Raw genomic sequence first — 25,524 nt, forward strand, 5'->3', positions numbered from 1 at the left:
AAAACTTTGAGAAGCAGATGCAGATTTAAAACAACTGTCATTTAGCAAGCAGTATTAAATTAGAACTTGTTACTTCCCAAGTTCCTTTCCTTTTCAGTCTCAGGGCTTAAATATAACAGCAGCTACTCTACTATCAGCTTAAAAGTATAGCTGATAAACTTGCTCCCCAGTTTCCCTAATAGCTGGGACCTAACATGAAAGCCACTCTGCCTCTGTGCTCTAGAAGGAAGAGACTATTTAACTTTGGAACATACACAGCAACTGACTGTGCAAATTCAGAAGTGAGAAGAGACTGGAATTCTTTTGATTTTTATGGAAGAAATGTGACCCTCTTTCCTAAGTGAAAGATTTTTACCAGCAAGTAAGGTATGGTATTTCAACTGCTGCTAGCATGATTCTGAAAATACTCAGTGGTCTTGATAGGAGAGAATATTTCTGTGAGCCTACAGCACCCAACTTCATTTCTGCCTTGTGAAGATAAGCCTGTAGCTGTTTCTAGATATCAAGACAGACTTTCCCTTACTCACTAGAAGACATTGTTAGTAGTTCTATCCAGCTCCTAGAAGGTCTTACACAGTGAACAAAAGGTAAAGCAAGGAACTTACTTACCTTGATACAAGTTGACTTTAGTTATATACAAGTGATTTTGGACCCAAAGACAGTGAGTGCCAGATTAATACTTAAATTTGCTGTCAATGCTAAGTCTCCTTTATATTATCTCTGGAACTAGAGCCTGAATTTCAGGATATGTATATCACATACAAATTTTAGCCATAGTGAAAAATAGTGTAAGGCCTAACACATTTCACAAAATCAAACATGTATCAGAAAAAGCCTTATTTATTGTTCAAATGCATAAAATGCTATTTATAATGTAATTAACATAATACATAATTAATCCAGGGATTTAAGTTTCAAATGTACAATTAATTGGTATAGAACACTAGCAAGAGGGGTTTTTTTGCCACTGACAGTCACTTTATTTTGATGTTTTTGTTTCTGATGGATTTTCCCCAGTGTCCAGTGTCTTCAGCAATCTGAAAAGGCCAGCTGCTTCTCGTATCCGACTGAACTCAATGCAGAATGCTTGCACTTCTATAAACAAGTCCTGTACATTAATAATTTTGTTTCTGATTAAAGACTGAAGAAAGACACAAACAAGACGGACCAGGCGGTTCTGAAACATAAGAGAGATGGTTTAATAATCTAAATAAATGTTTGCAACCAAGTCAGTTAAAGGACTGTTGGTCCTCAGCAGTACTAGTGAGGTGTTTTAGCTTCAGCAGTTATTGTGTTCCCAAGCTTTGTACATGCTGCCCCTTCTCTTCCATTTCCCACACTACTACTATATTTAAAATATTGACAGCTTTATATTCTTGTACTTCCTGATGCAGGAGCCTTCTCAGGATTAATCCCATGCACAAATGAAGCACCAGATCTACCTGTCCACCATACTTAACTTATTATATAATAATCTCTGAATAAAGGCAAAGAAGACATGATAGCTGAAGATGATGTCAACATTTGAGTCTTGCTTAGTCTTATTTTCTACAATAGCACCATAAAGAAAATTGAACAAGTTTCACATCTTAAAATTTCTTATGACCACATCATCAAGGAACTCCAGATAGGAAGTGACATCAACCAAATTGATTCCAAACTTCCTTCATGGAATGTGCTCTGTTGCCAAATCAGCAGGTAACCCTTTTGCTCTATGTTAGAAGGAAAAAAATTCCAGGGACACCTAATCGAAGAACTCATGGCTCATTTCCTGCCTGATCCAGAGAAAAGACAGGATCTTAAAAATGTTCCTCTTTCTTAAGAGCTACTTAGGCAACACCTTGAAAAGCACGATGGGAATTGGAAGTGAAAGCTTAGGAACTGGCACTTTAAATGTGTCATACATAGATCCAGTCTCCAACTGTTTAACACACGAGCACATTCTTCCCCAAGGACAAAACCAAGTCTTTATCACTAAAGTGCTCTCATACTTCACATTGTGAGAAAGACTTGAACCCAAACCTTTCTCTAAAAGCAATTATGTATGTGAACAATGTTTATCAGACAAAACTGAGGGATGTGACAGATTAAGTGTCCAAAGCATTTCAGATTATTTGACACGGAAAATCGGGTATCAGCTATTTTTCCAGGAGCTGATCTTACTACTGCAAAATTTACTACTTGTAATGAGAGAATTCAGAGACTAAACAACTTATTTCCTTCATTGCGATCAAAAGGCATCACATGCTTTCTCTGCAACACAAATTAGTTACATGAGTAATTTTAATAATCCAGGAGCATGAAACTCAGCAAAGGAACAAATGCAAGATTACTGGCTGACTCCCAGTCTCTGAGGATCATTTCCAACAGTAATTTTGTACCATGCTTTTTAAACAAAATATCTAGTGTCTCAGCTGCTGTGAGGCCCCATACAGATTAAAAAATGTTAGATCTCATGCTCTGCATGCTGCTTAGTAATCAGTGTATGTTCCTTGACCCTCAGAGCTCTTTTTTTGTCCCCTGTGTGCCTGAAGCACAGCTGCTATGTGCTCTCAGCAGCCTCTCTGAGCACAGTGTCCCATTCTGGGCATATTCTCAGCTGCAGCCCAGGTCTGCTGCTATTTTCCTACTCCACTACCAAATGTAATAGGCAGAGCTACTCAGCAGGTCACAGATCAAGTTACCCATGTGTGTCTGGCAGAACCACAAAGCAGAGAAGCATCAGCAGCCACCAAAAGACAACACATGGTCAGTCATCATCAGAATGGGATTGAGAACAAGATGGGAGGATTGCTGCTGTCTAAAACCACCCTGCAACCCTATCCTGTGCACTGTACACAGCTTTCATTTCTGTAGCTGAAGGATACAGTACAGCTGGAGAAGGTACTAGAGGACACCAAAAAAGCTTAATGGGAAAGGAACAGTTATCTTGCGGCAAGAGACTCAGGACACTGCAGTACTTCAGTTTCAAGAGGAAAAAGCTAAGGCAGGACTTGGGATGCAAAAAGCCTCGGAGAAACTGAACACAGAAATGTTTTTCACTAATGACATACCCAAGCAAAGTTCTGCTGGGCACCTGGTGAAACCAACAGATCAGTTTAGGAGAGAAGGAAGTACCTCACACAGCATGTGGACAACCCTGAATGCCAGAAGTGTGTAAACCTCCTCAGGTTTCCCCTGACCCTCCCTAGTCAGGTATCCTTGGAGTGGCTACAACTTCCTCAGTACCAGTATGCAAGTATGACAGGCTTGGAAAGCAGAGAGTGTTAGGAGAAAAAAAAAGTGCCTTTGAAATAAAAAAGCAGTAAAACAGAGTAACTTAATGCTATCAGCCTTATTAAAATCATAGCACATATTTCACAGAGCAATATATGGGATACTTTTTCCTAACCAATTTATTGAAGCACTCACCTGCATATATTTGTCTTTAATCTGTTCACAGGTGGAGATACAATTGGAGATATAAAGATGAATAAATTCAGGTGGGAGATCAACTGCAGTAGTAAGCCTGTTCAAATAAAATATATTCAGTGGTTTATGAAGCCATAAATCTAGTGTTTCTGTAGCAAAACAAATCATATCAGTTAGACCTGTTATATGAGTTTATTCCCAGTTCTGTAATACAGAACTGATTTTTTTACAGCTTCCAGATGTATTTCTTCTCATTTAAATTTCTAAATTAAAACTTTTTTAAACTCTGACAGTACAGAAGCTAAGTTAGACTGGTTTCTAGTACATCTGACATTTGAGTTGCCACTGTTTGTTAACTGAAAGAGCAATACAGCTTTCTTAAGGTAACAACATACACTAAATGGAGAACTGCCACAAGGTTACAACACATTCTGACCAAAGTAACTCAAATCAATCCTACCTCAAATAGTGAAAGGGGGACAATAGGGAAAAAGGTGAAGGTTTTAGTTTCAATTTTTTTGTCTTATTTCCCTTAACAATCAGTGTCTCCCCCTGTTTGCACTGACAGTCACTTTGCAGTTTGGTGGAAGTTGTTCCTGTGGTAGCTATGCTGTGGGAGAGCCAGCATGCCTGACTGGTGGTGTACTCTCCTGGACACAGGTAAAAGCTCTACTCTCACCACTCTTTCTCCATGTTGCAATCATTAGCTCCACTTCAGGGCAGTAACTGCTGTCAGTCTGCACCAGTAGGGAGGCATTTATTTTGGAACTGTTTCTTTAATCACAAGATATTTAAGGTGCAATTCAACTCTGCTTCAAAGGGACTGCTGACTGAGGCTTATTTGGTAGCTCACATTCAGGAATTGCTAAGAAATGGAAGAAACTAAGTGGGAGAGATGTATTTCTGTAAATTTGTGGGAATTAGCTGTCTGAAAAGTATTCCCATTTAAAGGGCTAGCATTCTGTTAAGAAAATGGGTGGTACCTATTTGCAGAAATTATTCTCAATGAAAACAGAACATGAATGTACAGCAGGGCAGCTGTTTAACAATAGCACCTTTTGTTCACTTAAGCTGCATCAAGAACACAAGTTGCAATTAAGCAGATTAGGCATGTGGCATTAACTGTTTGTGGAGGATTCTCACAATAAGTGCCCTTTGTCCCACTGTAGTCTTTTATCTCTCACACAGAGACGCCTCAAGAAGGATCAAAATGAACATTTCCAGATATCCTGATAAAACAAAACTGCTCATTTTACACACTCAGCAAAACCTTACTGGATTTGAGATCGTACTCACCGATTTACAACTTCCATTGAATGTAAGGACATGTCCATGTTGACCAAGACAGAAAAATACTCTGTTATTTGACTAGACTGCATTAGTTTCAGCAGCATTTCTATAGCTACTAAAGGATTGTTTTCAACCAGGTCTGGCAATTTAGCAGGAGTGAGACCGATATGGTAAACAAGCTTGGGGTCCTTCTCCAGTTCTCCAAGGAGCTGTAAAGAAGAAAAAAAAAAAAATCCTCACTTGATTTTTCCTCAACTATTCATGTTACTGCTTGAAAAAACTGTTATAACACATCTAAGATCCAAGAGAATGATAGCCCTTTAGATTTAGGCTTCTCTATTGAAAAGCACTGGAGGGCTACTTTAAAATTTTTACTTTAAAACTTTAAAAGTTTTACGGCAACTGTGTCCATAAAACTAATGCATTTAGGAGTCTTTCATCCGTGGATGGCAAAGAAGGAGTTAAAAAAATCCATGATGAATTTTTTTGATGAAAAAAAAAAGAAAGAAAAGTTTCAGCCTCCTTTAGTTTTCTGTCCAGTAGAAGGAAATCTCAGTTTCAAGTTCACTTGGCAGAAAGAATAGTGCAAATAAAGTTAATTTTATAGTGCCAGCATAATGATTATGAAAAAAGCCCATTGAAATCAGAGGTAATATTATCAAATTGAGGGGAAAAAAAAATGTTGTTGATATTTCTGAAGTAATTATTTATCAAAAACTTTTACAGAAGCATGAGCAACTTAGTTATACAAAGATTTTTCCATGCAGAAACATGTTAGTGCCACTCCTGTTCACCTGTAACTACATCAAGTCAATGGTATGAACATTATTTTCCTTATTCAGACAAACCCAAGTCAAAATTTTTGGATTTTTACTATTTAAAAGTTTTCTGAATGCAAACACAGATCAATTAAAGTGCTCAAACTTTTATAAAACACAGCAGTTAATAGCTTCTTAGAGAATTATTTTAGACAGGAAAGCACATCATCCTTACCTGTGTTTGCTGTGGGGAAGTCAAAGGACTTTTAAAAGCTTTTGCCATTATTCTTTTTATCTCAACTCCAGTGCTGTTCTTAACACACATTGACTTATCCCACTGAATTGTGTGATCTGGTTCAATTGGATTTAGCCATGCCAATTCATCCTCACATATATGGAGTGGAGGTGGTGGTCGGATAAACTCTGGTCGAAAGTGACCTAAAAAGGCAACAATAGGAGATGTTTTCTTAAGCTTTGGGTATTGGGTCAGTTCTGTATCAGTAAAAAACAGAAGACACCCCAAAAGCTCCTATTTCTTTAAGCTATTATAACACTGAGAACAGCATTACAATCCTATTTACCTCCCAGAAAAACATTTATTTCTGATTTTTAGTGATACCATTGCATCCACCTGTTTTTCCTCTTGATTCAGATCACTGTGTTACTGATCCTGTGGTCTTTTTTCCTTCCACAGTAACAGCTTCCTTGGGAGGTGCTAACCAGCCAATGTAGATCTCAGTGCAGAGACTAGTGTCTTGTTCAACAGATGACATGGGGAAGGGCTTGAAGACAAGTCTGTAAATGTGAACACTAGAATCTGATCTAGAAACAACCTGATGCAGTTTTGCACTTCCATTCACCTTAATTTTCATTTCATGCCTTGAAAATATTTCTGTATTCCATTACATTTTATCCGAATTATAATAACACAGTATGTAGTGAGTTACAAAATCAAAGATGTGAAAATGCACCTACTTTCTATAGGAGGCTTTAGTCCACTCACTAATGCTTCTGTGATCTGGGAAGCAACAGAGCTGTCAAAACCGGAGTTGGAAGAATCTGGGTCAGGATCGCTGAGAATGCTGGGGAAGCTGGCCTTGCTCTGTGTTGGCAACTCGGACTGACGTTCTGAAAGAGGAATATTAAACCATAAAATTGGAACAGAGATGCCTGGAATACAAAAAGTAGTGAGAAACAAGCAGCTTTAGAAAAGAATTGGCTTAAAAAAACCTGAACAGATAATATCAACATGAAATTTAGTACAGTTGGGCAGTCAGCAGTCTGAGTGCCAGCTGACAGGCAAGCACAGAGGGTATGCAGCAAGGATAAAGGAGGAATAGATGTTAATCTGAAATGTAGTCTTGGCCTTGGAACAGGCACGTAACTGATGTAATCTACATCTAAAAGCAGCACATTAGTAGGTTCCCATGCTACTCCTCAAAGAGTTCACGTGCTGTATCTGGTTTGTAATCATTTCTCAGAGAAGGAAAGTGAAAGATCTACACAGATCCATTTACAGACCTGCTGGTCATACTAGATAATGGTCATACTAGACCTGAAGTCAGCTATTCAAATTTACTCAGCCTTTCTGTGGCATTGCCTGAGCTCCTTGTACATTTGCTGTCAAGCCAGAATCAGTGCTTTAGTGGTAAACTATGGAGTTTTAATGGTTACGTGATTCTACAGACATCATCATTAAAGCAAACCTGGAAGGGGCTAAAATCGTCCTGTTAGAGGCCAAATTACAGAGCACAAACAAGTTACAGAAAAGTAACATTAAGGTTAGTGTATATACAGCTGAAGACTTGAACAAATTGGCCAGAAAGGAAAATATGGGCCTCATTGCTTGCACTATCAGATTTTTATGCGCCCTTCTGTCAATAATCTATTGCTCTTCTGTATCTGGAGACTTAACGGCTGATCTTCTGTGTTCTCTGTACTATTTTGAGAGATCCTGTTTTCCATTGCTTTGGCAAAGAAAACTCCAAAGGACAAAAAGCAGAAAAATCCCCACTACAGAATACCACTTAACATTCCTATCCCCACCCTGTTAACAGAGAACACTAAGCAGCAGATTATGCCTTAAGCCATCTGAAGTCCAAAACTGCTGGTACCATACAAGATATCCCTTGAAAAAGTTCCAGATGAAACTAAACACCACTCAATTTCCTGGCTAATTGAGTGAGTGCTGTTATATTTTGTGTACCCTAACACTTCTAAGCAAAGTGTGCTTGCTCCTTTTTGTGCAATCATGGTGACTCTTTCCAGCTGCCCACACACACACAAACTATTTCATATGACTCCAAACAAATCTGCAAGAGATGCCCAAAACTGTGAGTGACAAGAGCATCATGAGAACAAAGTTGTTAATTTTTCTGGCTTTCTGTCCTACTTTTTATCCAACTACTTCAGATAATGCAAACATGTGCATATATGCTCACCAAAGCACCACAGCAGGGTATATTTTTCTATTAAAGGCAACAACTACAATACTTTTAATCTTAAAAAAAAAACCCCATTTTAAAGGCAAAGTCCAAATGAGATGGTTTATAAAACATATTTTCTACTTAAGCAACTATTTCAAACTTCATCTCATAGTACTTTCGTTTAGTTAGCCCCTGAACAGAAGGGTTGATTTAAAAAAAGAAGTACAGGAGTGGGGAAGAGGCATTGGGTGTCCTTTTTCTATCTTTGCATCAGTAGTCTAGGACTTAAATCCATCAGTCAGTAAATCATGGATTTGTTTGTAACCTCATAATCTGAAATTGCTAGTGATGTTAGATAAGATGATTAGTGATATTTCACTTCACTGATTTGAGAAGCCTCTCTGAGCCCTCAGTTATATGCATTGAAGCTCAGAAGTTCAACCTCACTGCTTCAAGAATAAGGGCTGAATCAACAGCTTCAGGTAAGCAGAAGTAAGAATTACAACACGGTGATTTAACAGAAACTAATACAGCATCTTCAACTAATACATTTAAATTTTACAAAACTAAACTGAAAACAAAAAGTTTTTTTTAGGGAGCTTATTATTTTATTTTTACAGGTAAAAAGAAAGTTTCTTTGATTCTTAAAGAAAGCTTGACAATGTATTTAAAGCTTTACTTTCATTCCAGGTCAATTGCTCCCCCATCAAATAAGGGTAGCAGACAAACACTGAGGAACACTTTGCCAGGAGACCTATCCTGGCAACTAGGAGAAAATTACTTTTTTGATAGGGTAGCACACCAGATGAACAAATATATATTGTAGGACAGTACCAACATTTGAATTAGCTCTCTGCAGACCAAAGGGAAAAGAGAACAGAACAAGTGTTAATACTCATGCCCAAGATGCATAATTCCAGCATTCTATTTTTTTTTTGTTGTTTGTTTGGATTTTTGGGAGATGGTGGTGGAAAACCTTAAACGAAAAAAGAAAATCAAAAATAGAAAATCCACCTTAAGAGTTGCAAATAAACTGTCACAGTGACCTTAGATTCAGAGGATAAGTGTTTTTATTTTTTTTACAAAAAAAGGAATGGGAGAGATAAACTGATAGAAAAAATGGAATGCTTTCTAAATTATTTCATTTGAGTTTGCAGGTATGTGCTAAAGCAAGTAAAAATCATCCTGCTCTGAACAGCCCTGAATTCATCTCAAGGACCACACTTCTGAAGAGCTACCAAGTGTTACAGCTGTGCCATTCTGTACATCCTGGGGAAAGGGTGTAAACAAAACACCTCAAACATTGCATCTTAGTGTCATCATCCTGCACCGGCTTCATCTTGCATATTGAATCATTAGGAGAAATATACTGAAGACTAGTGAAAAAAATCATAGACTCTCCAAAACACAACAAAGAGAAGAAACATCAGGATTTTAAAACAAGGAAAAGATTTATCTTCTAAGAAAGTGATTAGAAAGCAGACAGTTATTCTGGGGACCTATAGCAAGAAGTCTGAGAAAGACAGCACAGAGCTTTTTCAGATGCAGCTGGTTCTGTTACATAACTTCTACAACTGCTTGTTGTAGACTGTGCACTTTTACTAGATTATGTAAACAAACAATGATATAAATTTTATACAAGCACCATTAATGACTTTGTATTCTACTTTCAGCCATAATTATACTCTATTTTAAAATAAAATATGTGGCCTAGAGCACACATTCACCCAACCAGTTTTGAGGTTGCCCAGAGAAGCTGTGGATCCCTGTCCATGGAAATGTCCAAGTCCAGGCTGGATGGGGCTTTGAGCAACCTGGTCTATTGGAAGGTGTTCATGCCCACAGTGGGTGAAGGAGGAAGTAGATGATTTTTATGGTCTTTTCCAACCCCACAGATTCTGTGATTCAATTATTTAATCTTTAATGAGAACAAACTATTCAGAAGGCAAACACAGTACCAAGGGGAAAACAAATAAAAGCACCTTGAGGCTTCTTAAGGCATCACATATGCCTTGCACTAAAAACGACAAGTTACCTGAGCAAAATTTTAATTTGCTAAGGTATTCTACAAAATACAGACAGGATGAACATAAGAAGGACCATAAAAGTTTGTCTAACCCACAATGGCATGTTAGGGTGTTCAATTTGCATTTTCAAGTTATCCCAGTCTGGAAACAGCAGCTAAGGAGGACCCACAAGACAAGGGACAGTATACCACAGCTTTACCAGTCAATGTCAGAGTCCACAGAAAAAAAATGACAATACCAAGATACAATACCAAGAAACCTATACTAACTGCAGGACACTGAAAATCTAAATGGTGCCCAACCTCAGAGCAATAAATCACATTTTACAGATACAGAACTGGGATGGTCAGTTTTCAAGCAAGCAGGTCTACTGCAACATACCAAGGAAAAAAGGAATTTTTTTTTGTTTTTAAACTGGTTCCTTGTTCCCAACAATATATAATATTTCATCTTTATTCCAGATGTGACATGAACAGTCATGTCCCTCCTCCTGTTCTCCTGTCAAAGGATAAACATCACACTGCTTTTCTTTTCAATCTAGTAAAACTAGATCTCTTTCCAACTGTTGAGCTAAGATTGCAAGGCCTAACTTTGCAATAAAACAAAGATATAATTGTAATAGTCAATTTTCCAGGTACAGCTGAAGTACTGGTATGTAATAGTAGCATTACAATTATGCTTGTTCTTTCATAAAAGAAATACTGTAAAGGGTGAAAATGGATGAAAATATAAAAAAACTCCACCAAGAACTAAAACAAAGCAAACAAACAAAAAAAAACCCACCAAAAACACCCCCCCAAAAAAACCCATCCCTAAAAAAATCCCTCATAGCTTTAGATTAAAATCTTCCTGTATTTGCAAAGTATTCTTGTATTTAAGGCAATTACATATATGCTTAAAAAATTACTTGTTAAGGAGGATAAGAGTTAGGATGTAATCTCTGCCTGAAGTTTCTCTAAGTGCTTGAACAGAGGCTTGAAGACCTTAAAGCATAGTTCAAACTTTTCCATATTGAGGACAGACAGGTGTTTCTCAAGTAGCCCATAGCCACGTTCCAATGAGAGCTTCCATCCCTAAGGACAGCACAGGCACAAACCTTCCTCACCTGCTAATGCCAGCTGCAGCCCACTGATGTCCACTGACTGGGCCATGTTCCCCACATCCATCGCAGCAATCTGCCGAGGAGTCTTCTTGAACAGCTCTCTAGGAGGGGCCAACATCAGTTGTGAAAGAAAGAATTTTTCTGGAGGAGTTATGGGAGGTAAGAAGCCTGTGGAGACACAATGAAAAACAATCCATGGTTTTTAATGTAGGCGCATTAACAGTTTCCATGCTCTTCCTGTATAATAAGCAAAACTAAGACAAACGCATCTGTTATTTATGGTAAGGTAGGTGCAGGTGGAGAGTCTGTGTGACACATACAGAACTGCTTTAATGCCAAATACAGTCTCTGTGATCAGTACTACACATCGTGACATGCCACAGCTGATGTTAAGTCACTCATACTAGTTCATTCACACAATTTCCCATCCAGACAAAAAGTGAGCTATTTAGTATGACCTGAATTTACAGAATCAGAGAATGACTTGGGTTGGAAAGGACCTTAAAGATCATCTAGTTCCCATCCCCTGCCACAGGGAGGGACACCTGTCCCTAGGCCAGGTTGCTTCAAGCTCCATCCAGCCTGGCCTTGAACACTTGCAGGGACGGGGCATCCACAGCTTCTCTGGGTAGCCTGTTCCAGTGCTCCAGCCCTCTAACCAACTTGGTGATCCTCTCTTGTAGTCTCTCCAACAGGTTATTTTTTTTAGAAACTGATTTACTCGACACTGGTAGGTCCATATTTACTGAAGAGGAAAAAAGTGTTTCATGTATTTCTCTCTGTTTTGTTTCACAGCTTTAAGGCTGTCAGGAGCCTCCTATCACCTCCAACTTTTTGTGATGGCTTTCTCTCAAAAAATTCTGTGTTATCACAGAATCAATTAGGCTGGAAAAGACCGCTGAGATCATCGAGTCTGACCTATGACTGACCACCACGTCAACTACACAACTACACCAGGGCACTGAGTACCACGTCCAGTCTTTCCATAAACACTTGCAGGGATAGTGACTCTGCCACCTCCCTGGGCAGCCCATTCCAATCACCCTCTTTGTGAAGAACTCCCAAATCCAACCTAAACCTCCCGTGGCTCAGCTTTACATTATGTCCTCTTGTCCTGTCGCTGGTTGCCTGGGAGAAGAGGCCTGCCCCCACCTGGCTACAGCCTCCTCCTTTCAGGCGCCTGTAGAGAGCGAAAAGCAGCCGAGCCTGCTCTTCTCCAGGCTAAAGAGCCCCCTCAGGCAGCTGCAGAGAGCCATGAAGTCCCAGCAAGCGGCCCGGCTGACCCCAAGCCCAGAGGCGCCGGCCGTGCGGGATTCCCACCGCTCTCTCCAGGAGGGCTCCGGTGCCGCCCCGCCTGGCCCGCTCCCCGCCGCGCCGGGACACACCTGAGAGCGGGGTGCGCTCCGCCTCGTCGCCGCCGCGCTCGGGCGCGGGGTTGAGGAGGTGGGCGAAGACGGCGGCGAAGGGGTTGGCGGCGAGGGGCTCGGTGCGGTACATCTCCCACAGGAGGTAGAGCGCGGTGAGGCGCTGAGCGGGGCTGGGCAGCAAGTCGGGCTGCTGCAGCAGCAGGACGAGCACGGAGCCCAGCCGGAAGTGCTCGGCCTTCCCGAAGTAGTGGTGGAAGGCGCTAGAGAGCCCCTCGAAGGTGCTGCCGCCCGCCTCCTCCGACACGATGCTCAGCAGGCTCGACAGCTCCTTCGGCGACAGGCTCATCCTGCCGCCCGCCGCCGCCTCGCCCGCCTCCGCCGCCCCCTGCGTGCCGGGCGCCGGGCTGCCGCCGCCCCCGGGCATCCGACCGCGAGCGCCGCCGCTCCGGCCCCGGCGCTCCCCGCCGGCCGCGCTTTACGGCGCTGCCGCGAAAGGCGCCGGGGGCGTTCCGGCCCGGGCTGCGGGGCGGTGCGCGCGCGGCCGGGCGGGCCGCGATTGGTCGGGGCCGCCCGGCGGGGGCGGGGCATTGATCCGGGCAGCGGCCGCGCGCGCTCCCGCGGGGGCCGGCAGGGGGCGCTCGGCGGCGCGCGGGGCCGTGCCCGTGCCCGTGCCCGTGCCCGTGCCCGTGCCCGTGCCCGTGCCCGTGCCCGTGCCCGTGCCCGTGCCCGTGCCGGGCGGGGACAGCGCCATGGCGGCGGCGGCGCGCCGAGAGCCTGCGCTTCCCCGGCCGGGGCTGCCCCCGACCTGCGCCGCCCGGGGCCCGCGCTGCCTCCCGCGCCCCGCCCGGCTGGGGGCCGGGGGTTTTCTCTGGGCCGAGGAACACCTCGTGGCCGTGCCGTTTAACGGCGGAGCAGTTACGCCATGGATTGGGCCCTTTGAAGGGTTTGCAGCACAAGTTCTGTGAGGAGCAGCTGGGGCTGCTGGGGCTGTTGGACCTGGAGAAAAGGAGGCTCGGCGGGGATCTTAACACTGTTTACAACCACCTGAAAGGAGGTTGTATCGGGTGGGGTCAGACTGTTCTCCCAGATAACCAGCGACAGGACAAGAGGACACAGCCTCAGGATGCACGAGAGGAAGTTTAGGTTGGGCATTAGGGATTTCTTCACAAAAAGGGTGATTAGATATTGGAATGGGCTGCCCAGGGAGGTGGCAGTGTCGCTATCCCTGGAAGTGTTTAAGGAAAGACTGGAAATGGCCCTTGGTGCCCACCTGTAGTTGGCAAGGTGGTGTGCAGTCACAGGTTGGACTCGATGATCTCACAAATCCTTTCCAGTCTAATTGATTCTGTGATTCTGAAGGGCTGATGTTCATCGGTATCTTCCATGGTCCAGGGCAGTTGAGAATGTCCACTTTGCTGGTGGGGCTCTCAGCAGAGCTGGAGGGTGATGAGCTGCAGTAACATGTGTCCGGGAGTCAGGGATTGAAGCACATCCCTATGAAGTGTGATGATCTGTTTCATTGGCTTATCCTCTGGAAGTGCATCTCATGGGACAGCAAGTCACTGGCTTAATCTGAAGAAGTGCTGAGGTCATGGCCTGAAGGAAGGGCTTTCTGCGGAATGTGCTGAGAAGAGAAGAGCTTAGAAAGTCCTGAGAGCAGGCACTGATCCTTCTAGTAGCAGTACTCCTCCCAAGTCACCCAGCCATAAGGATCTTGGCTTTCTAGACAGCAATACATGTGTAAGAGATGGGATTCAGTTTCTAAAGTAACATAAATTGAAGGCCTGTGTTCCACATACAGACCAAGTAATGGAGGTGTTCCCTATTTCACATTTCTGATGGCAAAGAAACCCAGATCCCAGAGGTGTAAAAGATTCATGTACATACAGAACTGTTAAAAAAGGATGAGTCTGTGAGGAAAACAAGGTCTACAGCCAGGTGAGGTAAGATCTGAGAGCCTTGTTGATAGAGCAGATACCAGCGAGAAGTCTGCTTGCAACATACCCTGCAAGAAGAGTAAAGCAGGTGGAAGAGGATGCCAGTGAGCTTCCTGACCTGGCCAGGGTATTCAAGGAAATAAAGCATTATTTGGAAGTTTAGGCCAATTTAGAGTTTACTAACAACTGCAACAAGGACTTTTAATGGTAAGATTTAGAAAGAAGATGAAAGCATTGCAAATAGCTGAGGAAGTAAACTATGTTTGTGTGTGGTAGGGCTAGATGGAAGACTCGGGAGAGCACAGGCCTCAGACCAACCAACAGGTTTTCTGTTTCTGGTGTGCTGACAAAAGTCACACTTGTTCACTTTTAGCATGAAGTTTATGGTTAGAAATTATTGCATCTAAAGTTGTGCCTTATATTGAGGGATGGCTTGCTGGCTGGATTAGCACCCAAACAAACTTTTGATGCTTTTGTCCAGGTGGTCTTTTTTGGACAGCCTGCTCCTAATAACAAACTCTGCTGAGGACAGCAGAGCTAAAAGAAGAAACATGTTTAGAAAGAGAAAGCTGCTTTTTCTTTTCCTATAGATTTCAGAATCATAATTCACTCTTTGATATTGTGCTTACTGGAATAATGGATGCAGAACTGCAGAAATGGACTTTAGAGAAATAAAGTTTCCCTGATGACTGAGAGAGCAAGAAAAATGTGTTACTCATATGTGCTTGCTAATGCAGCCATATGAAAGCATTCAATGCAAATTAAAAGGTTTCATCAGAACAGGAAAGCTAACAGTTTAGAAGATGGAATACTTAATAGGAAGTGGGATGGGCCCAAGCATCAGTTGACAAAGGGAATTTTGAAGTCACAAAGATTTTAAAACAGATCACCATTTCAGGGTAAGAAAAATCTTAATCTAAAAAAAAAAAAGATGAGGGTAAAATGCTTTTGGGACAGAAAGTGTAGTAAGCAAAATTAAGTGTTTCTGTGACTGCACAGGGCACTGTATTTTGTGTACACATGAGTGTGTTAGACATTCTTGGGCTCAAAACTTGTGTAATGAAGAAGCAAGAGAGTGTGGTGCTAGTGCAGACTCAAAAAAAGGAGTTCTTGGCTGGACCTGAAATGGATTGCATTACACTCAGGGAGGAAGGCTGGGGCTCCAGCTCCCTTGGTGGGCCAGGGGGGTCAATTCTGCAGGAGACGCCTCAGTGCAGCACAATCTCATGGTATGAAAGGAAGACTTCAGTTTTCTCCCTTTACAGAGCTACACCTCTGGGAGCAAGCTGAGCATATTCCATTTCTTTTAGATGACCTATGGAATAGCTATTAAATGGTCAATACAAGCAGATAATACACCTGTTATTTTTCATGCTTGACTTTAAGGAAGAACCTCAGTAAAAATCATCCTTTGAGTTCTAAAAGAGATTGGGGCTGTACTTAAATTTCTGATTCTCAGTCCCCTTGTGTAACCCTGTCCTGTTGGCTCAAACATGGTAATACGTATCAGCCCAGACACAGAGATCCCAGACTAAAAGTGACACAGGCAATCTAGTTTGGCAGGTTACCCTTTGCAAATACAAATAAGCCTTTTCAAAATGATTTGGCTGTTAGAATGCAATTGGTGTAGTATTTGAAAGAACATCAGCTTTTGATGAATTGTAATTGTTACTGGAAAATTAGATTCACAACCAAAGGAGAGCAGAATCAGATTTGATTTCCTGAGCTAAGGGCAAGGCTATGCAATTTAACTGTAGGAGTTCTCTTTCCTTCTTAAAATTTATGGTATTATTTACTATTGTATTTTGTATTGTTTACTGTTGTATTTTAGATGACGCAAAAGAAACAGACTACATTGCAGGTACTATAAAAAGAATCCTAACGAAGGATAGATGGAAAAAGACAACATTTGGAAGGAGCAATAAAAGTATTAAAGAACTATCCAGCCAGTATTTTAGTTTATTCTAGTAAAGAGGCTGAATACTCAGGAAACAACTCCCAACAGCCTATCTTTTACCCCCACAGTTCATTTAGGAAGGACACGGTAGGAAGGAATTAAATCACACCTAAAAGTCAAAGGGTGAATTAAAGCGCTTCCAGATTGTTCTGTTTATTCTCATGAGAATTCTCTCTTGTACACAAATTCCATAGTAGTTACCCATCCTGTCTACAGTGTATTTTAAATAGCAGCACATCAGAGAAAGGAAGGAGAAGATGCATTTTTGTATAGATCTCTTCATGTGTATCTTTCTAGCAACAGTTAAATGTTTTCTCCCTAGTTCATCTTTTCAATTCAAAATACAAGACAGGACCACCAATACAGAAACAGATTTTGTTATTTCTGGAGTAATCAACAATATTGGCATGCTAACAATGCCTAAAAGTCTTCCTGAGTAACTGTATGAGAACACATCTTCACTTGTTAGTCAGCTCTCTAAGCTGCCAAAGGTATCTTGGATACAGCTTGAAAAGCACTTAAGAAACACCAAAAATATCATTGCATGAATGGCTTCATAAGTACTGAATACTGAGAGGGTTAGAAATAAACATGGTCATTGCTGAATTCTTTAACTACTGTGAGTTTTAGTGATGTCTCTGCATTTTAAGCCACCCATGATCACACCTGTAAATTAATGTTAGTCCACTCTCTTGATTCTTTGAGTGTTAGATGTTCGCAGAAGAGATGGAGCTTTGGTCCAATTAAATTTATGGTGAAACTCCAACAGGGAGTTGGTACATAAAGGAACATACAGTATAGCTATTTGCATATATGTCTTTGGATAGGCTCTTCTTCTGACAAGGAAACCCTTTCTTGATTGCTCAGAAACATTTTTTCCTCCAAAAACCAAAAGCAAAATAATATTTTCATTTGTCCTTTTTTTCTTGCTCTTTTTTTCAGACAGTTTTTTTTGAAATGCATTTGTAATTTAAAAATATCTAAGCATATGTTCTGTGTAGAAACATTCAGTCTGTGCATTGCTCGGGAAGTCTTCACTGTGAACTTTAATATGAGCACTCAGCATTTTTAATTTGAGCTATGCAATTGCATATCTGATACAAATGGAACTATTTCCGTTCCCTCACTCCATGACTTGATTTATGCCTTATGGTTCTGTTTTCATCCAAAATCAATTTCTGTAGAATCTTTACTTCTGCAGATAAAATTGCAGGAGGAAGTGCTTTATGTTTAAGCTACAAATTTGAAATCCACCTTCTGAAAGAATATTCAATAATTCTGAACTGATTAGAAAGCTCTTGTCCAGGAAGTGGGAGATTCAGGTTTTCTTCATCTCCCTTATAGGGATTTAAACTCCAGCCCAGACTATGGCTATTAGGAGCAGAGGGGAGTGTTTATCTCCTTTGGCTGAAGTTATTTTGCTTTGTTTACAGGCATTAAAGATTCACCACAAGAGGAAGGGAGAAAAAGCAGGATCTGATGGATTTAATGGAGTGTGACATTCTGGATGGTGGGTCTGTGTTGTAGTCCTGCTCCAGGAACAAGGCAAATGTGCACTATAGCAATCAGGAGTAAAAGCATAAAAAACATGTGTGAAGGGACTAGAAATCTGTTGCCCACTTAAATTCCCAGCCATTGAGAGAGTCATTTCTTCCCAGTCTTTCTCTTTAGAAAAAAAATTAAAAAATATAGTAAGGAATCTCTCTTAGTCTCATATTCATACTTTCATATGGTAATATACTTTCAGTGGCACAGCTTCACACATTTGCCTGTATGCTGAGTTCATTCATTTTCTCATGTTCATGTGTGTTTCTAACACCCAGTGAGCTCTTTCAAGGGCTTTCTATCCCAGTGCCTACAAAGTTTCTCTTTTGCCTCTTTATTTCTTTTTAAGTATGTTGCTCATTCTCAAAGTGTCTTGTTATTCATCCCATCTCCTGGTTTATGCTGAAAGCTTTTAAATGTGTTTTAATGATGCATAACAGCAATATAATGAGCCTAATAGCATGCTATTGATTTTCATTTGAAACACTGACATTTGAACATTTCAATAGGCTTTTAACAGTGTGTATATTTAATGTGATTCAAAGACAAGGCAAATGCAACACAATATGTCTCTGCTAAAAGAAGTGCCATTCTCTATTTCCTGACCCTCTTTCCCCCCTCTTCTGCAATCTTTTTGACAATCATCCACATTGGAAATATATAATTTTCAGTATTTTTAAAAAAGTAATAATACTACTAATAATTTTATTTTCTCATACTAATATTTGGTGCGAGAAAATAAAAGGGAAAACCACAAAATTTCAGTATCCAGAAACAGCTTTGCTTATCTGCTCTGATCACAATGAAGATATTAATGATCCACATCCAGTGAGTGCTGCCAGAGAATGCGATGAGTTAGCTCTGGAGTGAACTGCCCAAGGATGCCCTCTAGACAGTTCTCACTTGGTGAACTAACAAACACAAACACAAAAATGCCATCAGCAAGCATACACATCAGCATAAGATAGCAGCTGCCTTTTGATGAATAACTCAGTAGTTAAATCTTATGAAGAGTTTTGTTTCCAGGAAAGGTTTCTGAGAAGTCAGCCAGCGAGATGTGAAGCAGCCGTACACTGTCCTGACCACCCTGTGTGTGTGGCTACTTGGACATAAAACTAACAGCAGCATTGCCAGGCCCTACTGGCAGTATGTTTTCCTAGTGTTATATGTAAATACCTTCATTTTCCAGTACTGTGACATGTTTTTCATTTCCCTTTTCCTTCTGTCTTTTCACAGCATCATTCATATTCTTTGCCCATCAGTCACCTGCATACCACCATAAATGTGCATGACACTGTCAAGATTTTAGGAAATACAGCTTCTGCTCTGTGGGTTGGTTGAACATAAAATAATACATAAAGAAAGAGAGAAAAGCAAAGGACCAGGGACACAAGGAAGGCCTGTGCTTTTGTGAGGTCTTCAGTTTGCTTGCCTTCCCAATGTATGTCTTTTGGTTTTCTAGCCACATCAAATAAGAGGATCATCTGACAAGTCATGACTCAGACCTCATTGCAGTTGCATATAATTAGACAGGGGTTTTTCCTATCAAGCTTGAAAAAAATCAGCTGCTTTCATTATCATTTGGTTCAGATGTTTTTTCAATCCTGTGGTTTTCTTTCAAGAAGATGATGCAAGTAAAATCAGGAGCAAATTTTCTGAGACTATGTAAGTGATTCTGAAGTCTGAGATGCTTTTTGAATTATTAGTAATTCACACAATGCACCTTAGACTGAAATTATGATACAAAATTTTCAGAGGTTACCTAAAAATTTAAAACTTTATCAAATAAGGTACCTAAGACAGGCATATTCATGTTTTGTTGTTAAAATGTAAGTTAAGCTCTATTTCTGCCCATACCAGAGACTATTCTAACTAGAAAAAGAAATGAACAAGAAAACCACCTTAGTGTACCTTGCATAGGTGGTGATACTAGTAAGTAACTCTGCTAAAAGCAGTAGAGTGGGGCATGGATATTAAACCAGTCAGAGAAGAAATCTCTTATGCATATAGTTGAAAACAGAAGAAATTACTGTTACTTTTTATTTAAGATAAGTCACATGAACAGTCTCCAGAAGAAACTAATTCTCTTGTCTGATGGTGGAGGGACTGTAGAATGCTGACCTCAGACATCTCATTTTTGACCTCTAAGTTAGGAGATCAATCCCATCCCCTGGAGAAGCAAGATCAAGTTTGACACCAAGCTGAGGTTTAACTCCTGGTCAGAGCCCCAGCCATACCTGCAGGCAAGGTACTCGCTCCATTTCTAATCTTCCAATGCTGTGTTGCATCCCTTTTCCCCAGACTGTGCTGGTTTTTCATATTTTAAACTTAAATTCTCCAGGATGAGGACTGCCTCTAGTGACAGTCCTCAGAACAGCAATTTCTGGGACTTTAATTGCAGTATCCCTGCAATGGAAATTCTGGCATGTCTCAGGAGGAAGGGGCTTCCATGCATAGGCAGTTGAAGCAAAAACTAATGGGCAGTGGAAAACCAAAGGGGTTGTACAATACAAATGCTTCTTTCTGCCCACCTGCCCTGGGGGAAGTCTCTTGTGGCTCCTACTTGTTGGCTCTTGTGTCTTGCAACAATGAGAAGTTTCTAGAGGATGTGGAACTACTTTGTTCCCTGTCTATTAAGCATGACTATAAAAGCCCAAGTTCTCAGTGCTGCCAGTTCAGTGAAACTGAAAGGTAGTAAATTCAAATCTCATAAACAAAAAGCATTTTATATACAGCATGTGTATAAAGAATTTACTACTACTGACTGTAACAGAGGCCATGGTTGTAAGGAGCCCTATGACATTCTCAAAGATAACAAAATATCTAGAGTAAATTCAGGAAAGGAGAAATTTAGAAGGTGCATAAGTGCTTCTTCATCTTACACAATCTCTTAATGATGGATGAGACCTTTTTGGGGATTATTTTCTCTGTTGTAACTTGTCTTGGTCACCATCAGACAGGAATTTCTAGACCATAAATCTGAACAAATACAGCAATTTCCGTGTGGCTCACTTACACCTGAGAGAATCTGCTGACCATAAAGTGCACCAAGGGCTTGATCTAAAGCACATCATCCATCACTGATGCAGTAAAACTGCATGCATTCTGTGGGGCTCTGAAAAATTGCCCAACGGGCACTTGGTTTGCAGGGCAGAGATGTGTACTCTTGGGTAATGTGGCATTGGTGTACAAGGCCCTGCATTCATTGCTCTGCTCTCATTTGCCTAAAAGAATCCCAGATTGTGTAACTCACGCACCTCCTGCTCTTCCTTTTAATTCTTTGCTCAAAATCCAGTGCAAACTTCCTCTCTCATCCTGACTATTTATAAGTATACATAGAAACAAATGTTTTGTAAAGATGTAAGAGACATTCTTCTTTATTCCCGGGGGCAAATAAAACCTTTTATTTTTAGCCCAGTTTCCTAAGGAAATGAGACTGATGCAATCACATTGTCTATTTGTCTGTCTATCAAATTGGCCCCCTTCCCCCCTTCCCTCCCCCCATCAACTTCTCACCATTAATTTCTTCCAGCCAGATCTGAAAGAAACGCAGTATTCTTTCAAAAGTGTTAAATGCACATGAGTTTTATGAAAATCAGTGGGTGGGCCAGAGGAGAGATCTTATCAGTTCCCTTACAGGAGAAGTCAGTTCTGGCTGAATTCAGTGGGTGGGCAGCAAAGGGCTGTCACCTTAGGCATAGCTGTAACACCACATGATGCCCATCGTCCCCTGAAGGTAGAAGAACTGGAGTCACTGGGCTGGGAGTTCAGAGGTACTTCTGGAGAGGCTCTCCTGAGAGCCTGGCAGGTACCTGGCAATATTTCAGGGGTGGGGAGACAGAGGTGTGACATCCTTGTGACATCCTTGATTTCTCTTGCTGTCCCTGCCTGTCTCCAAAGATTGACATTCTTAATTGATGCTCTCACTGAAGGTGTGAAGGTGCAGAGTGCTGTTAATACAAATGGCCCAGAACACATAGGCATCCAAACAAGTTTGAAGGCTGAGCAATTTTGCCTTCAGCAACTGAAATCATTTTGCAAATATTTAATATATAATTAAACCTTCTTTTCCTATCAGGTGATCCATCCTCAGCATATAACTTTACATGCCAGGATAGAAGAAGATGGTGAGGTGGGTCAAATAAAGTAATAATGGGTAGAGTCCTTCTATTTGTAAATATACTGTCAGAAATAACCTGAGTCCCTTCTCCAAAAGGGAAAACCTAGATTTCTTCGGGATCCTTGTTTCATGCTCTATGCATCCCATGCTTGTGTCCATAAATGTTTCCCTGTGCTCAGCCACCATCTGCAGATCTGTGTCCCTGAATGCCAGTTGTTCCTGCATTTCTTGCAGAGATCACACCAAGGACAGACACATGCAGTCAGTGTAGTTGGAGAAGTGCACTCTCCCTCAGCCAACTACTATTTCACATGTATTAGCTACTGGAGCCTGTGGTTTGGCATCAGCACAAACTTCTTCCTATCACAGCGTTAGAACTTGTCTAATCAACACAAAAATGGTTACCTAAGCCTGTCACAGCCATCTCCTGGTTAGCAGTGGTGACATGTTTGTGCACCAGGTCCTGTCTCTGTTTTTCTACAGCAGTTTTGGGTCAAAGCAAGGTCTTCAGAGGACTCCAAGGGGGCAGAGTTTCCTATGCAATAACTCTGTAGCTGCTGCTTATCACCCCTGCTCTAGATCTTGATGCAGTTTCACAACCCTGCAGCACCAGAAACCTCAACTGGCAAGGCCTGATGTAAACAACAGCTGTCAATATTCAGCAACATAAGCAGCATCATTTCTTTGCCAGGACCCATCACTGTCAAGTAAGGGTTAAAAAAGACCACTGCTGAAATGCCCTTCATGGTCAGAGCCTTGTGTGTGCATCCTTCTGAAATAACATCACAGTCCAAAACAGGAACAGCTCTTTCAATGGTGCAGGATCCATGCCTGGGCAGCAGCTGGAGAGGACAGGAGAGAAAAAGCTGAATCAGAAGTACTTTATTTTTAGTAGTTTAATAATGGACTAGGAACGTCTGTGAGCTGGAGTTGAGGAAAAACAAACCCGTCTTTCCACAGCACATGGTAAAACATTTCCTTAGGTACTTCATGCTGGTGATAATTTGAAGTCCTAGCCACCCTCCCAGAACTCCTCATGTGGACTTGCATCTAGAATTGTGAATTAAATGTGTGTCTTTGGGCATGTTTGGTTTGTCTGGATATCCACATCCACATATGTAAGCCAGGGTAAATCTTACAGCAAGAAATGGGCAGAAGTATAACTTGGCAAAACTTGTGTGGCAGAACTGAAAGCAAAGCATCAAGTTTCCCAAGTCCCAGGACTGCTTTGCAGTGAGAAAAGGGCAAAGCAATAACACTACCACCTTGATTTCAGTTTCTCCAGTAGGTCACTGGATTCACCTTGTAGATATACAAAGTACCTGTATGGATGTGCACATTCCTGTACTTTTGTAGGTAGGGTTTTCATCTTTAGAAGATGACATGCCCTAGAGCTGGCTCCTCAGTTTACAACATCCTTCATCTGGCCAGGAGCAGTTGCTGCAGCTTCCACAGACCATGCCAGGTCAGAGTAAACTCTATGTCCCATTGGCATAAGGCAGAGGGGCTGAGAGCTACTTTAAGATAGCAGGGCAATACTTTAGGAAATGCTGTTTTATTGAGGTCCTGAGTCTTCTTCCTGGACAACATAGACACTTGTGTGACAAGCCACAGTGTCCTTCAGAAGACTTAATCTGTACCATGAATGGAGCAACTCTCATACACCTACCAAGGTGAGTATAACCTTGCAAAAACAAGCATGGAGAAATGTCAATAGTGTGCTTATATAAATGGTTTCAACTGGAAAAATTTGAGTTTGCTCAGCATGGTTTATTTATGATCTGAACATCGAGAGCATTTCAAACATCTACTTGATCAACAAAAGAAGAAACCACTCTGTATTTACACAGTCTTGTACCAACCTCCCCTTTCCCAGTAACTCTTAAACCTGTGGCTATATTCATCCAAAGGAGAGAGAGGGATAGAGGCCTGGAAGAGATGGAGCTGTAAAATCTCCATCAGCTGGAGACCTGGTGGAGGGGAAGGGCTCTGCCATGGAGTTTGCCCTCCGTTTTGCTGCCCATTCTCTCAACTCTAACCAATTTTCCTGCTCTCACTTCTTGGCCATTTTGCAGCTGTGTCAGACCAGCTGGCCCCAGCAGGGAGGCTTTGGGAGAGAGTCTGAACCTTGCTGGGAGGAGGGGAAACAGGAAGCATTGCAGGAAGGGAGGACTGAAGATGTAAAGGCAACCATGGGGACATGGAGAGAGGGTACAGGGAGACTATTACAGTAAGGGAGGGGCAGGAGAGCAGAGAATGTTACAGGTTTTGTTGGTTTTGCTGCCTGCTAAATCCTCTTCTTTGACATGTGAAAGGAATGTGAAGGTGCAAGACAACAGGAATTAATAAATAAACAGTAGTTATCAGTGCTTTTCAATTCCAAGGGGTTTATAAACATTAATGAACCTTCATGAGCTGTTGGACAGGTATTTAAGCTGTATGCCATTTTCACAGATAAGGAGATGAAAGCTCTGGCTCAAGTCCAAAGTTTTCAAAAGCAGAAACTACTTTTAAGAGTTCTTGATGCTTAGCATCAAATCTCTGAAGGGATTGATTTTACAGTTGTCATCAATGTTGATTATATTTAATCAACATTGCTATTTACTTCTGCAAAGCTAGGTCTAAACATGCACACTCAAAAGCAGCAATACCTTTTGAAAATTCAGGCTCTGTAGGTCTTTTGGGTTCTCCCAAGGAGAAACTGGTTTATGAGAGAAATAGATATGCAAAAATTGCACCATGACAAGAATGGAAACAAAGACTTTGCTGGCCTACAACAGTTAGTAAAAGGGCAAAGTAAAACAAAGATTAAAAAAAAACCAAAACAAAACTGAGTTCAAGAAGATCCATTCCTCTGAGCAAATGGGAAAGGAAGCAGAGCATGTTTTCAAATCTTTCTACATCTCCCATAAAGACTAGGCAGATGGTTTGGGTGCATTTCTGTAAGTATGTGATGAATATTTTATCCCTGAAAGGAATAGAAAACATGAATGTGTATGTAGTCACCAGCTTCACTGAGTGAAGAAACAACAGGACTTCATCAGCAACCATGTGATTTGGTAGTCTAGAAAAGAAAAAAAATAGCAGTATAATAAAAAAGGGGAAGAGAGTTGTAGTTATTTTCTTTGGTATCATGCATTCCCAATTTGAATTGTTCTGTGGCCATGCAAAGACTAACATCTTGTTAGCCTATCTGCAAAAACATAGGTGGTGAAAAAGCCTCCAATTTTTGTTAGAATGGCATGTGTCACATTTAAATTAGCCAGCAGGCAAAACAAAAGGAGATCATGGAGCTTTCAAACAGAATATGGCAGCCAGGTAGAAGCAGAAATGCAATGCTGATCAAAGACAGCAAGTTCAAACCCAGTCCTAGGCATGTGCAGCATGATTACTACCCAGCAATATCAGCTACGTACCAAGCTCAGCTAGCATAGCTTTGAGTGTCATAGTGGGAAGATGTAAGAATTACAACAGAAATGCTCCTTTGGGGATCCCCAGTGCATAAAAAAGAGGAAAAGGTTGCCAGAAAAAATATGTTAAAGTGTGCCTCAAAGGCACTCACAAACACATTTTAAAACTTGTCT

The 25,524-nt window shown here is 41.3% G+C and overlaps 1 protein-coding gene across 1 annotated transcript; it reads right to left on the reverse strand.

The window, feature by feature from the left end:
• Window positions 1-822: 822 nt before the first annotated feature.
• Window positions 823-12,894, reverse strand: CNOT11 (CCR4-NOT transcription complex subunit 11). Its single transcript, XM_071430789.1, has 7 exons — window positions 12,400-12,894; window positions 11,018-11,182; window positions 6,435-6,587; window positions 5,695-5,897; window positions 4,708-4,910; window positions 3,412-3,508; window positions 823-1,177 (listed from the first exon to the last, which is right to left on the reverse strand). Exons 1-7 carry the CDS (start codon window positions 12,803-12,805, stop codon window positions 980-982), a joined length of 1,425 nt encoding a protein of 474 aa, XP_071286890.1. The 5' UTR covers window positions 12,806-12,894; the 3' UTR covers window positions 823-979.
• Between the last annotated feature and the right edge of the window lie 12,630 nt (window positions 12,895-25,524).

This window comes from Agelaius tricolor, unplaced genomic scaffold, assembly GCF_023055355.1.
Source record: "Agelaius tricolor isolate 1412-34295 unplaced genomic scaffold, bAgeTri1.0.p SCAF_7, whole genome shotgun sequence".
In the NCBI taxonomy this organism is placed as follows: domain Eukaryota; kingdom Metazoa; phylum Chordata; class Aves; order Passeriformes; family Icteridae; genus Agelaius; species Agelaius tricolor.

Bases quoted from the DNA above. Each gene is read 5' to 3' on its own strand.
- CNOT11 (XM_071430789.1), bottom strand. From the start codon at position 12,805: ATGCCCGGGGGCGGCGGCAGCCCGGCGCCCGGCACGCAGGGGGCGGCG. The intron at 6,588-11,017 runs GTGAGGAAGGTT...TTCCTCTTTCAG, and splicing joins GCTGCAGCTGGCATTAGCAG to AACGTCAGTCCGAGTTGCCA. The intron at 5,898-6,434 runs GTAGGTGCATTT...TTGCCTTTTTAG, and splicing joins ACTAAAGCCTCCTATAGAAA to GTCACTTTCGACCAGAGTTT.